Source organism: Cynocephalus volans, chromosome 7 (assembly GCF_027409185.1).
Source record: "Cynocephalus volans isolate mCynVol1 chromosome 7, mCynVol1.pri, whole genome shotgun sequence".
Lineage (NCBI taxonomy): Eukaryota > Metazoa > Chordata > Mammalia > Dermoptera > Cynocephalidae > Cynocephalus > Cynocephalus volans.
Window position 1 is genome coordinate 77,739,914 of NC_084466.1, and position 12,813 is coordinate 77,752,726.

The following is a 12,813-nucleotide window of genomic DNA, read 5'->3' on the forward strand; positions in this document are numbered from 1 at the left end:
CAGGAGCCACTTGTGCCTATCTGCTCTATGGGCCATCTACTCTGGCCTTCTCATTGCTCATATAGAGCCTTGACACGAGGGCAGACTAGAGAGAGAGGTTCCTGCTCCTCAAGACACTATTAGGTTAGTGATAATGGGAGTCAAGGCCCAAGTACTCCTCTCATGAAAAGGCCTCAACCCTTACCAACTGAGTATCTCTCTGTTTATGCACTTGTAAGGGTTTGAAGATGAGAGGAGGAGAAAGAAGTGTTTTGTACAATTCTCTTTGTAAATTGAGAGGCAGTTTTGTAAAATGGTTAAAGAATGTGGACTCTAGAACCAGTTGGTCTAGGTCTGAATTCTGCCACTAGCCATGTGACCCTGGGCAAATTTTTTAACGTCTTTTTATTTCAGTTGTGTTTGTGAGATGGGGATAAAACAAGCATTTGCCCTTACTTCATAGAGTTGTGAAGATTAGGTGAGTTAGTACCTGTAAAGCAATTAAACAATTAAACAGTTCTAATACATAGTAAGTGTGTGATAAATCAGTTTTTTTTTTTTTAAAGCCAATTTTCATAGTAGGATTGTGTACCTTAGTCTTTCTGATGGCATGGGGAGTTATAAACATTTTGGTGATGAACCATATTCTAGTAAGCCCATTTACCTAGATTAGGACTCTCTCTCCTTATACAGTAGAAAGCTGTTCAGAGGGACACTGGCTACACATTAAGTGCATTCAGCTCCACAGAATCACCAGTGCTGGAGTGAGCCTTAAGTCCTTAGTATAATACCATTTAATTCAGTAAATAAAGCAACAACAAATTTTACCAGTTCTTTTTCTCACCTGTCAGCACCTTGTCCCTGACTCTTGACTATCCAGTGTGGAAGAGAGGATAATTAGACCTTTATATTCCAAGTTAGAAAATTTTCTAAATCCTCCTTTTTCTCTTAGGATCAAATATTGTCTTCAATTATGAAGAGCTATTAACTTTTAGTGTGCTCCATGAGAGCGCTGTTGCTCTTTTGGGTATGATAAGCTTTCATTGGGCATTGCAGGATGGTTAGCACCCCTGGCCTCAGTGCCAGATGTCAGTAACACATTACCAGTCACTCTGACTAGCAACAAAGTCCTCACACATTTCCAAACACCCCACAAAGTAGTGGTGTAGCCTCCGGTTTAGAACTATTGCTAGCTAGGCAATTACAAGTACATCACCCGAATATTGGACTCAGTTGCTCATTATCAACCATTGTTTATAATTTGATGGAGCAACTTGATACCAAAGTCTTCATGTCTGGAGAAAAACTAGCTATTAAAGCCACAAAAACAAAAAACAAAAAACAAAAAGAAAAAAAGCCACTAACGTTGTGCCATTCTGAGACTATGCCAGCCAATTTTTATTTTTCAAAATCTAAGATGTTAGGAAATCCAAGATATTTATTGGTAGGTTTTTGTATAAATAGGAAATATTTTCTTTAAAGAAAACATTAAGTTTTCATAAAGTTATTCATTTATAAAATGAGTGTGTACATATGAGCTTTAACATTCTCAAAGTGAACTCATTATTAATTTACAGGATTAAAGTATCTCTTTTTAAAAGTAATTTTAAAATATAGTGCAAAGTACATACATCCTTTAGAATCTCTTGTATTAATGATTTTTAAATCTTCACAGTAAGAGTATGATGCCATAGTTTGCTAGCGTTATGCAAATAATTAAGTTATAATTTTTCTTAATTCTTTTATATTTCAGAGAAAGAGTTTTGGAGAAAACTGGACACAGGCTCAGCAAAACCCAACAGAAGAAAAACAGAAAAAGAAAGAAAAAGCAGAACAGCCACAGTAAAATCATGGAGGAAAACTCATTTGAAACCTTGAATTATCTTACACCAGGAGATCAGGACCCATTTCAGAATGAAGAGGAAGACTTCGAAGAGACCAAAAGAGAATCAGATGTTCCAGGAAATAAAATAGGAGATTTTGTGAATGGCTATAAAGAAGAAAGAAGGGAAAACATAGATCCTAAAGACAGTTTTCCAAATGTTATGTCTGTTGTTGAGTTAGACAACACATCAAATAATCACCTCCCTAGGGAAGGTGATGATTTATTTCTAAGTTTGCCATCAATGCCAAATGGAAGCTCTGTTACTTGTCCAACAGTAACTCAAAATCTTTCCTGTGTAACAAGTAATGACTGCTCTGGTATGAAGGTAAAAAAGCATATTGGAAGTAGGCATACCATGACATTAAACATCCAGAACCTATTTGCTGAAACCCCATGCTTATTTATGCAGAAGAAGGAGATGGTAGATAAAAGTTTCCCAAATGAACCAGTTCTGTGCCATCAACATGGATCCAGAACTTCAGATAAATTTTTAAGAGAGGAACAAGGAGTATATGCAACTAAAAACAATTATCAGGCTTTTTTCACAACCAGTTTCTCTGGTGAAGAATTACAGCTGGACTTTAATAGACAACCCTGTTTTGATACCTGGCCTGAGGGACCTCACAAGTTTATATGTGAACAGAGACCAAAGAAAGATAGATCACATAAGCAGGCCTGTCCTGACAGCAGGGGGCAATTGACTAAATCGATCTTCACTTTTGGAGGAGCATCAGGACCAGAAAGCAGTCCAGAAATATTGATAGAGGAGAAACGACTGATAGAAAATGAAGATTTGTCACCTCCAACTGAAACTTTAGATTCATTCATAGAAACAGAAACAAATATCTTCAGAAGCTGTTTACCTCAACTGGATATCCCAAAAAGTGCCTTAGAATTAACAAAGAATAAGAAAAAGAGGCAGAAAAGGATTCTCAACTTGGTACCAAACTTTAACTTACTGGGACAGAGTCATATCAATGCAAAAGAAAGAAAGAAACATGGCCTGTTAGCAGGAAGCCATGAACTGAAAATTATTTTGGGAGAAGAGAAAGATAGAATTTCAGAAATAAATAACAAAGAGGATAATAAGCAAAAACTTATGACCTTGAATCATCATCCATCGTGGTTTTATCTTGATATTATCAAAGATCCCCCTCTAAATATTGGTGGGCAATTTTATTTTCATTGTCTGTCATTTAACAAACTAAGGCATTTTGCATATTTTTGCAAAGACTCTGTTCCTTCTGTTGTGCTGCATTATATATCTAGCTTTTGGAAGGTGTCTTTTACAAGCAAGAAACCATTTTTGACTTTCAAATCTCATACAAGAGTAGGTAGTAAACTAAAAGGCGTAGGGATTATTTCTACAGACATTTTAAGTAGCCAGCCTGATACTTTGTGCTCTTTGAGGGTCACTTCTGATCTTTACTTTTTAAATGAAAGGTTTGGTGAAAAACTGAAGAGATGGGAAGAACCTAAGCCATTACAGTGCTTATCAGCAGAGGATAATCAAGATTTAACAAGCACTGGCATTAATTCCTTTGGGCTACCGTTATCACAAGGGTTTGTCTTTCAACAAGTAAAGCTTTTTGGATCTCCTGAAGTTCCAGTGGGTAAATTGTTTTCATTTGCTAAAAGTAAAATGTCCAGTTAAAAATATGCAAGTAATTTTTGAGCTGTTTCTCCCTAGTGTTAATGATTTCATACAGTTTATAGACCTCGTGATGCTTTTCAGCAGTGAAAGTGAGGACTCGTAGCAAATGGTGCTCGATCTTCAAAGCCCCTGCCCCTTGCCGTCAGTAGTCTTCTTAAATGTCTTTGAGTCTGTAGAATACTTGCATTCTCAACTTAAGTAGACACTGGGAAGAATGGAAGATGAAGCAGGTAACAGTGATTGTGCAGCAAATAGAGATGGGCTGCTTTTTTTTTAAATCTTTCTACTTTCTACCTTTTTTCTTGTTTGACACATGGCCCTTCCTTTCTCATTCACAGGTATGAGGTTAGTTAAGGGCGGACAGCAAAGATTTGATGAAAAATATCTAACATAGTTGAATTTATTTTTTAAAAGCTCTCTGAGAAGAGTACTGAAGGGATTAGGAGGGAGTCTGACTAGTCTACTTTCAGGCTCGTAAGATTATTATTTTTGGAAATGAAAAATCCACCTATGAATAAAACAAGAGAAAATATAAATTTTTATTATTTTACTTAAGTTTCTTCCCAATAATAAGTATATTTAAGGTACTAAATGTCTTAAAAAGGAAATGGAGCACATATTCCAACTTTTCCTTATCTGTAACTCAATGGATGATATTTCCTGGTACTTTTCTTTGAGGACAGAAGCTGCTTTTACAAGAGGCAAAGTCCCACTCCCTGCAGTTCTCCTGTACCTTTCTGTTGTTCTTCTACAGCTACTGGGGTTCCCGGACCCTGTTCTGTCTCAAAGCTTGACCCCACTCCTGATTTTTCCCTTGACACTAAACTTTTTTTTTTTTTTTTTTGGCAGCTGGCCAGAAAAAGGATCGGAACCCTTGACTTTTGTGTTACCAACACTGTGCTCTAATCAACTGACCTAACTGGCCAGCCCTATTGACCCTAAACTTTTGATGTTCCAGACAAATTTGGTCCCAGCACCTGAGACCCAAGATTGGCTTGACTCAGGGCCAAGGTGTCATCATTATCAGCCTGTTCTCGGGGCTCTGGCATTATGTTTATCATATTTGTAAGCTCTGTGAAAATCACTTCTTAGCTGTTAGCTGCAATTTTTCTGTGCTCCTAAATGCACCAAAGAAACATACCAATTTTTAAAAATTAAAATGTACTTGCCCTGGGGAGTTTTAAGTAACTGGAGATATTTTAGGTCAGGGATTTTAGTCCAAGGTACATATTCTGAAATTGTATGCAAAATTTTTCGTGTCATTTTGTGCCATTTGGGGGAAGAAAGTCCATAGATTTTATCAGCTTCTCAGAGGGGCCCATGACCCAAAAAGATTAACAGTCACTGCCTTAGATGGGCACCAGAAAGCATGAAGGCACCAGTGTGAAAAGACTGAAATTTCTCCTCGAGTTCACAATATCATCATAATCAACAATGATCAAGCACCCGTTAATTAACTTTGGAAAGCTTTTTAAAGAAAATAGACCTCATTCATCAAACACCTTACCTTCTAAATAGGGAGGCAAGACTAAAGCAAAACAAAAGTACTGCACATAGAAAATATAAATGACAAGCTTATGAATATTTTATGAGTGAGACTATCAGCGCTAAAAAGATTGGTTGAAGGGAATATGGAGTTGTGATCTTGTGGGGGATGACTTCAATGTGGAAGTTAATGATAAGCACTGTTTATACAAGGGAGAAAGAATATGGCTTGAGAGAAGAGCAGAGGAAAAGAATTTCACATTTGGAAATGGCATGTGCTTAAAAAGGGAAAGGAGGAGACTGTAAATGTAATCTAATTTGGCTGGACTGGACAAGCCAAACTCTGGTGAATGGTCAGTGGCCTTGTAAATAAGGCAAGGAACTCAAATGAATCCCAATATTAGGAGTTCTGCAGACTCAGTTGGACTACATAGTAGGGCCAAATATAGGTCTTAAGAAACCAAACTACTCATGGTGCTAGGAATACATGAGTATTGGAAGAATATTTTTTATGGTTTAGTATGGCTGATATATGTATGTTATGAACATTTAAATTGTTTATGAGGATTTTCCCTCAGATGTGGAAGGAGCAATTTATAGGAAGACTAAACTTACTATAGTTGTCATGTTTCTTACACGTCACAGGAAAGAATGACCTCCTAAATTTTATGCCCTTGGCTGTACCACTAGAGGTTATTATATACATATTGATGTGTATACAGAGGGTCCCCGACTTATTATGGTTTGATTTAGGATTTTTCAGTTTTACAGTGGGGCAAAAGCAATAAGCATTCAGCAAAAAACATACTTCAAGTACCCATACAACCTTCTGTTTTTCACTTTTAGTAAATTACATGAGATATTCAACACTTTATTATAAAATAGGCTTTGCGTTAGTTAGATGAGTTTGCCCTACTGTAGGCTAAGGTAAGTGTTCTGACCATGTTTAAGGTCAGCTAGGCTAAGCTATGATGTTTGGTAAGTTAGCTGTATTAAATACATTTTCAGCTTATGACAGGTTTACCAGGGCATAACCCCATTGTAAGTTGAGGAGCATTTGCATGTACAAGGATACTTCAAAAACTTATTGGAAAAATACAATTAAAAGATAATATGAATCTTTCCACGAACTTTTTGAAGTACCCCCATGTGGATAGTGCTTACTAATATAGACAAAACATTTCTGCTTTAGCCATCATTGAAGTATCTTCAAAACCAGATTTTAAAACAAAGATAAAACAACCCCCCCCCCCGACTTTTAACAGTCTAGATATCATGTTTGCATACCTTCACATTTAGGGGAAAAAAATCTGTGTGACATTAGAGATGAAATTTGTCCCCCCCTTTTAACAGAATCCTTGTTGCCTGATGACTATGTGGTTCCCCTTGACTGGAAGACACTGAAGATAATCTATTTGCAATGGCAAACGTCAGTAGAGGTATATTTTTATGGTTTTCAAAGAAGACCATCACTAACTGGTTTCTTTAAAAATAAGATTGGAGAAAATCTGTTCCTCAAACTTAACACTGAAGAGCTATACATCTCATATTAAATTAGAAAAATAATGTATATGGATAGCTAGATAATATATGTATGTTTTCTTTCAATTAGTCCCAGAGAGAAAATTGCATTTAATTCCTAACTCTGTTGTAGTGTATGCTGGTAAAAGTCCCACTATAGGTGACTGAGGTGCCCATTTTAGGAGAGTCCTTTATTATTTATTGTATCTTTCCTCTTGTCTAGTGCTTAGTCTTGCCATGTTATGATAGAGTATGAGCTACGAAGTAGATTCATATTTACTTGACTTGGAAGCATCTCATTATTGGTGTGATCTGCTGGCCCATGGTGAAAAACACAACTGTTCTAAGGACTGTTCATTTTCAAGATAGCTGGAGGAGGCTTGGATGGTTAGAAAGATGATAGACAGAAACTGTGGGAAAACTGCGTAACATTATGAGGGCAGCTGGGGTTCTGTTCATGTTAGTTGGTAGTGATTTAAATGTACCCAGAGGCAATGCTAGGGGGGTACATTTTGAAATAAATAATAAAATCGAAGTTTAGTGAAACATTATAGAACTAATAGTTCAGGATAGTAGGTATTTCTTAACTCTTCATATAAGCACAACTGTGAGAAAAGTAGATTTGTTTTGTGTCCATTTAGTAAAATGAAATACATTTTCTAAACTTATTTCTCCTTATTCCCCATGGAGACCTCACTGCTACTTAAAACACATGCATGTGTGCACACACACACACACACACATAGCAACACTTTATTTTTTGGGGCTCTCTCCTCCCCTCCAGCAATACTTTAAATGTTTAAATTGACATTTGTGGTTGTTGTGTTTGTCATTTTAAGATTGTCCCTACATGAGTAAAATGACAGCACAAGCGTAATCCCAATGCCAAATATTAATCATTATTTTATGTATTTTAATTATAATTTCTAGAAAAGACAGAAAAAGATTGGTTAAAAAAGAATTCCTTCAACTTGTAAGTACAAGTTATTCCAAAGACTTCTATATGATCAGAAGGAACTGAATGCTGACTTTATTTGGTTGTAATACCTCATATGTACCACTACTAAAAAGTAAAATATAAAAATGTAGTTTGTTACCATAGCAACCCTGTGTGCTTTTGCACATATGATGTTTTTACTTCTCTTACGTGTAGATCTTTTTGTGAAATACAACAAAGCTTAGATTGTTGTTCCCAAATTTATTTTCCCACTTTATTGGTTAGAACATATTTCAGAGCAGTCAATTTATGAGCCATTTCTCCCCTTGGGTTGGTACATGTCAAGGGCTAAAAATTAAGGCTGTATGTTATATTTAAATATTAAAAGATTCTCTAGGAAAAGAGGTAAAACATATAGACAAACTCATGTTATATTTTAAACTTGACATCAAGCTGACGTTAAAATAAACACATTGCACTTTTTTTAAATGCCTAAATTATGAAATAAACACAGCTGCTACAATTTCAGCGTATGTGTCTGCATTTGATAAGAATTGAATGCACTGTTCATTTACCATATGTTTTTTCTTTTCATTTGAACTCTTTTTTCTAAAAGTACTCTGTATTTCCATTTCTCAACTAGAAATACACATATATCCAGTAAAATATTTTTGTTGGTTTTAAGCCTGCTTCTAAAAAAAACAGAGGGAGAAGAATTGACGTTTCGGGGGAAGAGTTTAGAGATTTGGAAGGACCACTAGAAAATGTGGGATAAATATGGTACAGGAAGAGATAAAAGGCTATGAGGAACTCCAGAGAAAGGAGGTAAACACATTCATTCACTTTTTCAGCAAATATTTATTGAGTTGCCTCATGTCAAACATTATTCTACACACTGAGTATGTATCAGTGCACACGTTCCTGCCTCACGCAATTTTTGTTATAGGGATTGAAGTTAGGAAGGGACTGTTTTCCCTCCCCCCATGAGGTGACCCCAGTGTGCTGAGATCCCAGGACAAGCAGCATGGCCAGTTCCAGGAGACTTTTCTATTTGCTAAACTTGGATGTTTTGTGTCAAAGACACTTTCTGGAACATAATTTTGATTTTTATGTTGATCTTTCCACATGCACGCTAAATTGCCCTCTATGAAGATGGTCTCCTCACAAAGCAGTCTGCCCCTAATTGTTAATCTTTTCTTGTTGGAGAATTTTATGAGTGTTGTAGCTGTGTGCAGATTATTAGTTAGTATACTGAAAAAAGGCCTCCTGTTTTGTGTTTGGAATAATGTACTAATCAGTGAGTCTCAAGGGGTAAACAGAAATTTAGAAAGAGGGAAATAGCAGGAGAATCTGGTTGACTCTGGAAGCCACAGGACCCTATGTATTTCAAAACACTCTCCCTTCTGGTTGCGAGGGTGTTTGACATTGTGTCACTTCTTTGTGGAGGTGGGGTGGAGTGCTAGAAGGAGGATGGGTTCCCATCTTAAAGCTCCTGCTGCTGGCTGTGTGATCTTAATCAAATTACCTTCCCAGAAGCCTCAGTTTCTTTATTTGTAAAAAATAGATTTATTATACTGACCTCTCATGGGGGTATTAAGCGAGGATTAAGTGAAATAATTCATACAAAGTACTTAGCATAGTGCCTAAAAAATAATGGCTTGTTAAAAAGGGTTAATTATTAATAAAGCTTGATAAGGCTAATATGGGTTAATTGCCCTCCCCTAAATATCTCCTTGGGTTAAAGCATTGCCTTTGAAATGCCCCCTGGCAAAGTAGAAATTGTATTATCTAAGAGAGGAACATACTGATCCAGTAAACTTGCTAACACATTTCTATGAATTAGTGTATTTATTATTAATTTTTTGTAATGTAAATAGCTGGATCTTGATGGAATGGAATATAGAACAAGTTTCAATTTCGGGACAGGAAGATGGGAAATATCAGAGGAATAGGCTCTTGAGTGAGGCATGATGAGCCGTGTGGACTGTGGGGACAGTGTAAAGTCCTAGATGCCAAGGGAGTGGCATACCTAGGGAAGCAAAGGCTGCAAGTCTGCAGACAGACCTTCTTCATGTCACTCTTTGGTCTTGTCTGGGCTTCTGTTTGTTTGTAGTTGAGTTCTCCAGTCTTCGTGGTGCTGCTGAAGATCCTGATCGTGGAGAAAAGTCAGAGTGCTCAGTGTCAACCCAAAGGATTCTTACCCATTGAATACCAAAATTGGTTTGGATAATCTGTCCAACCATTCTTGATAAGTTATCTGCATAATAAAAAACTCAACGGAAGAGGTAACAATTTGAACATTTTATTCTCTAATTTTGAAGATGTTTGCCATAAGTTTACTTTGTTTTATTGAAGAAAATGAGGGACAGAAAACTTGAGTAATTTCTATTTAAAACTGCATGAGGATTCTAATACTATGTCCAAGTATTGGTCCTCGATCCCATTTCTGGAATTCTGAAATCCAAAAAGCTCTGAAAACCAAAAGTTGTTTTGGTTTTTCTTCCACCTCCCAAATTCTTATTATTGTGGTAAAATACACAAATATAAATTTACCATCTTAACCATTTTTAAGTGTGTTGTTAATACATTCATAATGTGATACCACCAGCACCATCCATCTCCAGACTCTTTATTTTATAAAACTGCAGTTCTGCACCCATTACACAATAACTGCCCATTCTAGCCCCTCGCAACCACTGTTCTGTTTTTTAAATTAGTTTGGCGTTAAAACTAAGTTGGCAGCCAAACTTGATCCTCAGATAGGAGGTTAATTTTACTCCTTATTTATCCCGCTTGTTGTGTATTTATGTGTATTGATACATTTCACTGCAGAAATATTAATGTGTTTAATTACCAGGGCTGGCCCAGACCCTACTCGGAATATAAAGTAATATATAAGTATACGTAGTATTACCTTCAACAAACACTTTCTGAATTCTGAAACATCTGACCTCCAGATTTTGGTTATGGATTTTGGGACCTGTACTATATTAGAGGTTACTATTATTATTATTATTATTTTCTGTTTTAGTTAAGTTGTATTTAACACACTTAAAATATGGAAATTCATATTTGAAAAAGATAAGTTAAGGGGTGATTGTCTACTCAATATCCAACATGTAGACATTTACCTAATCCCCATTTGTAGAAATGGAGCCCCATCTGTTTTATGTTCCCCACTCCTCCCAGATCCTCTCTTATCTTCCTAAAGGAACAAACCTCCAGGCTTGGGGGAGGGTCACTTAGCTGCTGGGTATGTGGGTGTTTGTTTCTTAAACAGACTTTCAACTGACCTTCCAGTTTAGGGCCCCACTTTTCATACCAGATCTTCCAGTTCTTCAGATTTAGGGGTTATTCTGGATAAATTGTGTTGCTTCTTGGCTTTCTATAAATCGGATTATTTTGGAGGTGGGGGCAATTAATGAACAGTTAGCCTTTTGGTTTCCAGTTTCCAAAATTTTGTTGCTGTGATTTTTTTTTATGGTTTATATTAATTTATTTATTTTGTGTGTGTGTGTGTGACCAGTAAAGGGATCGTAACCCTTGGATTGGTGTTGCCCGCACTACGCTCAGCCAGTGAGCGCACAGGCCATCCCTATATAGGATCTGAACCTGCGGCGGCAGCGCCACTGCGCTCCCAGCGCTGCGCCCTCCCGAGTGAGCCACGGGGTTGGCCCTATGGTTTATATTTAAACCAAAAATAACAACAAAACCACCATCCCCTTCAAAAAAACAAAAATGAAACACCAAAACAACCCCCTTTATGTTTTAATGGGGTCTCAAGGAGGGAGTGAAAATTAAAATATTTGTGTTCAATCTGCCATCTTTATTGGGAATTTGTGTTTTATTTTAAAAAGCTCAGAGTTTTCCTTATGTTCATTTCATATCGTTTTCAGTTTATCTTCCTACTAGACTATAGGTCTCTTCTGGACAGAGACTGTGGTCTTCAATGTTTGGTTGAACTCTGCAGGCTCATATATCTATAATCAAACTCAACTTAACTATGGCCCAGGATGGGATCTTTCAGTGCAGATCTGACATGTAGGATTTTAAGCACAGACAGCCGGGGGTGGGGCCTCTGGCATCTGTCAAATTCTTGTTTTCTTAAAGGCCTTCAACAGCAAAGCATTTATGGCTTTCTAGTGAATACATTAAAAATCCACACCACCATGGCTATACCCAAGGGCATTAGAAATATTGAAGGCATATTAGAAATATTGGTCAGGGCCGAGCCCGTGGCGCACTCGGGAGAGTGCGGCGCTGGGAGCGCAGTGACGCTCCTGCTGCGGGTTCGGATCCTATATAGGAATGGCTGGTGCACTCACTGGCTGAGCGCCAGTCACAAAAAAGAAAAAAAAAAAAAAAAGAAAAAGAAATATTGGTCAGAACCAGTTCTGTAGCCCCTTTATGCTATACTGATGTATATCAGCTAAATAGCCACCCAGGCTTGTCCTCATGCTCCAGAATATCCCCAGCTTTGTCTAGCCCCTGCCTTTATTACCTTGCCCTAATTTCTAGAATGGGGCTTTAGAGAAATGGGAGCCTCTCTCTGAAGCTTGTACCACGTGTCCCTGTGCACAGCAGCAAATACTAGGTGCTATGGAAATAGAAGATATGGTCCCCACCTTGCGAGAGGTGTCTGACATCAAAAAGAGAGAGGGTTGGAATTCAAAAGCCAGTGGTGATGTGGGATAAAATTATAAAAATCAGGCTTATCCAGAGGATATTTCTGTGTTGGCAGACTTATCCAATGCCACTAGAGTCCTGAATATCTTCCCTATAAATTTGGCCAAGCTGACATACTCTGCATTACTTTTTTCCCCTTGTCCCCCTTCCCTTAACCTCTTCCCATTTCCTAAACCCTTCATCAGGCTCCTAGGGTAAGGATGAGGGAAGAGCCAGGAGGGAGACAGCCCTGGGGGAGGGGAGGACAAGGTCCCACCTCTGACTGGCTAAATACTGCATGTGCATCTAGAACAGAGGAGAGACTGGAATCTGGCAGAAGTTGCTGGACCAGTAAGCAGTCCATCATAGAAACGGCTAAGCAGGTGAAGAGAAATTTCTTTCTTGTCCTCTCAACTTATATGTCACTTATACATATGCAACAAAATAAATAAGTATGTACATAATACTAATTTATGTTTTTAAGTAAAAAAAAATCAGAAAAAGTTTTTGGTAGGGGAAGACCGGACGTAGGGTTAGAGAGAATTGGGAAAGCTACTACCTATACAAGTATAATATATATTTAGAATGGTTCTGTTATGTTAAAGAGTCTTTAATTAGACTGCTTTGGAAACTTCATCTTAGTTTCAGACTTTCTGCTCTCTTGGCATGGGGAAGAATCTGGCCCTG

At 37.4% G+C, this 12,813-nt stretch overlaps 1 protein-coding gene across 1 annotated transcript in view; it reads left to right on the top strand.

Annotated features, from left to right (window-relative positions):
* N4BP2L2 (NEDD4 binding protein 2 like 2) overlaps window positions 1-9,919 on the top strand; it is an 80,647-nt gene extending 70,728 nt beyond the window's left edge. The window contains exons 7-9 of the mRNA XM_063102405.1: window positions 1,733-3,477; window positions 6,357-6,442; window positions 9,575-9,919. Of these exons, the coding sequence (XP_062958475.1) occupies window positions 1,733-3,477; window positions 6,357-6,442; window positions 9,575-9,691 (1,948 nt within the window). The 3' untranslated portion in view covers window positions 9,692-9,919. The remainder of the gene's footprint in view (window positions 1-1,732; window positions 3,478-6,356; window positions 6,443-9,574) is intronic.
* Window positions 9,920-12,813: the final 2,894 nt, after the last annotated feature.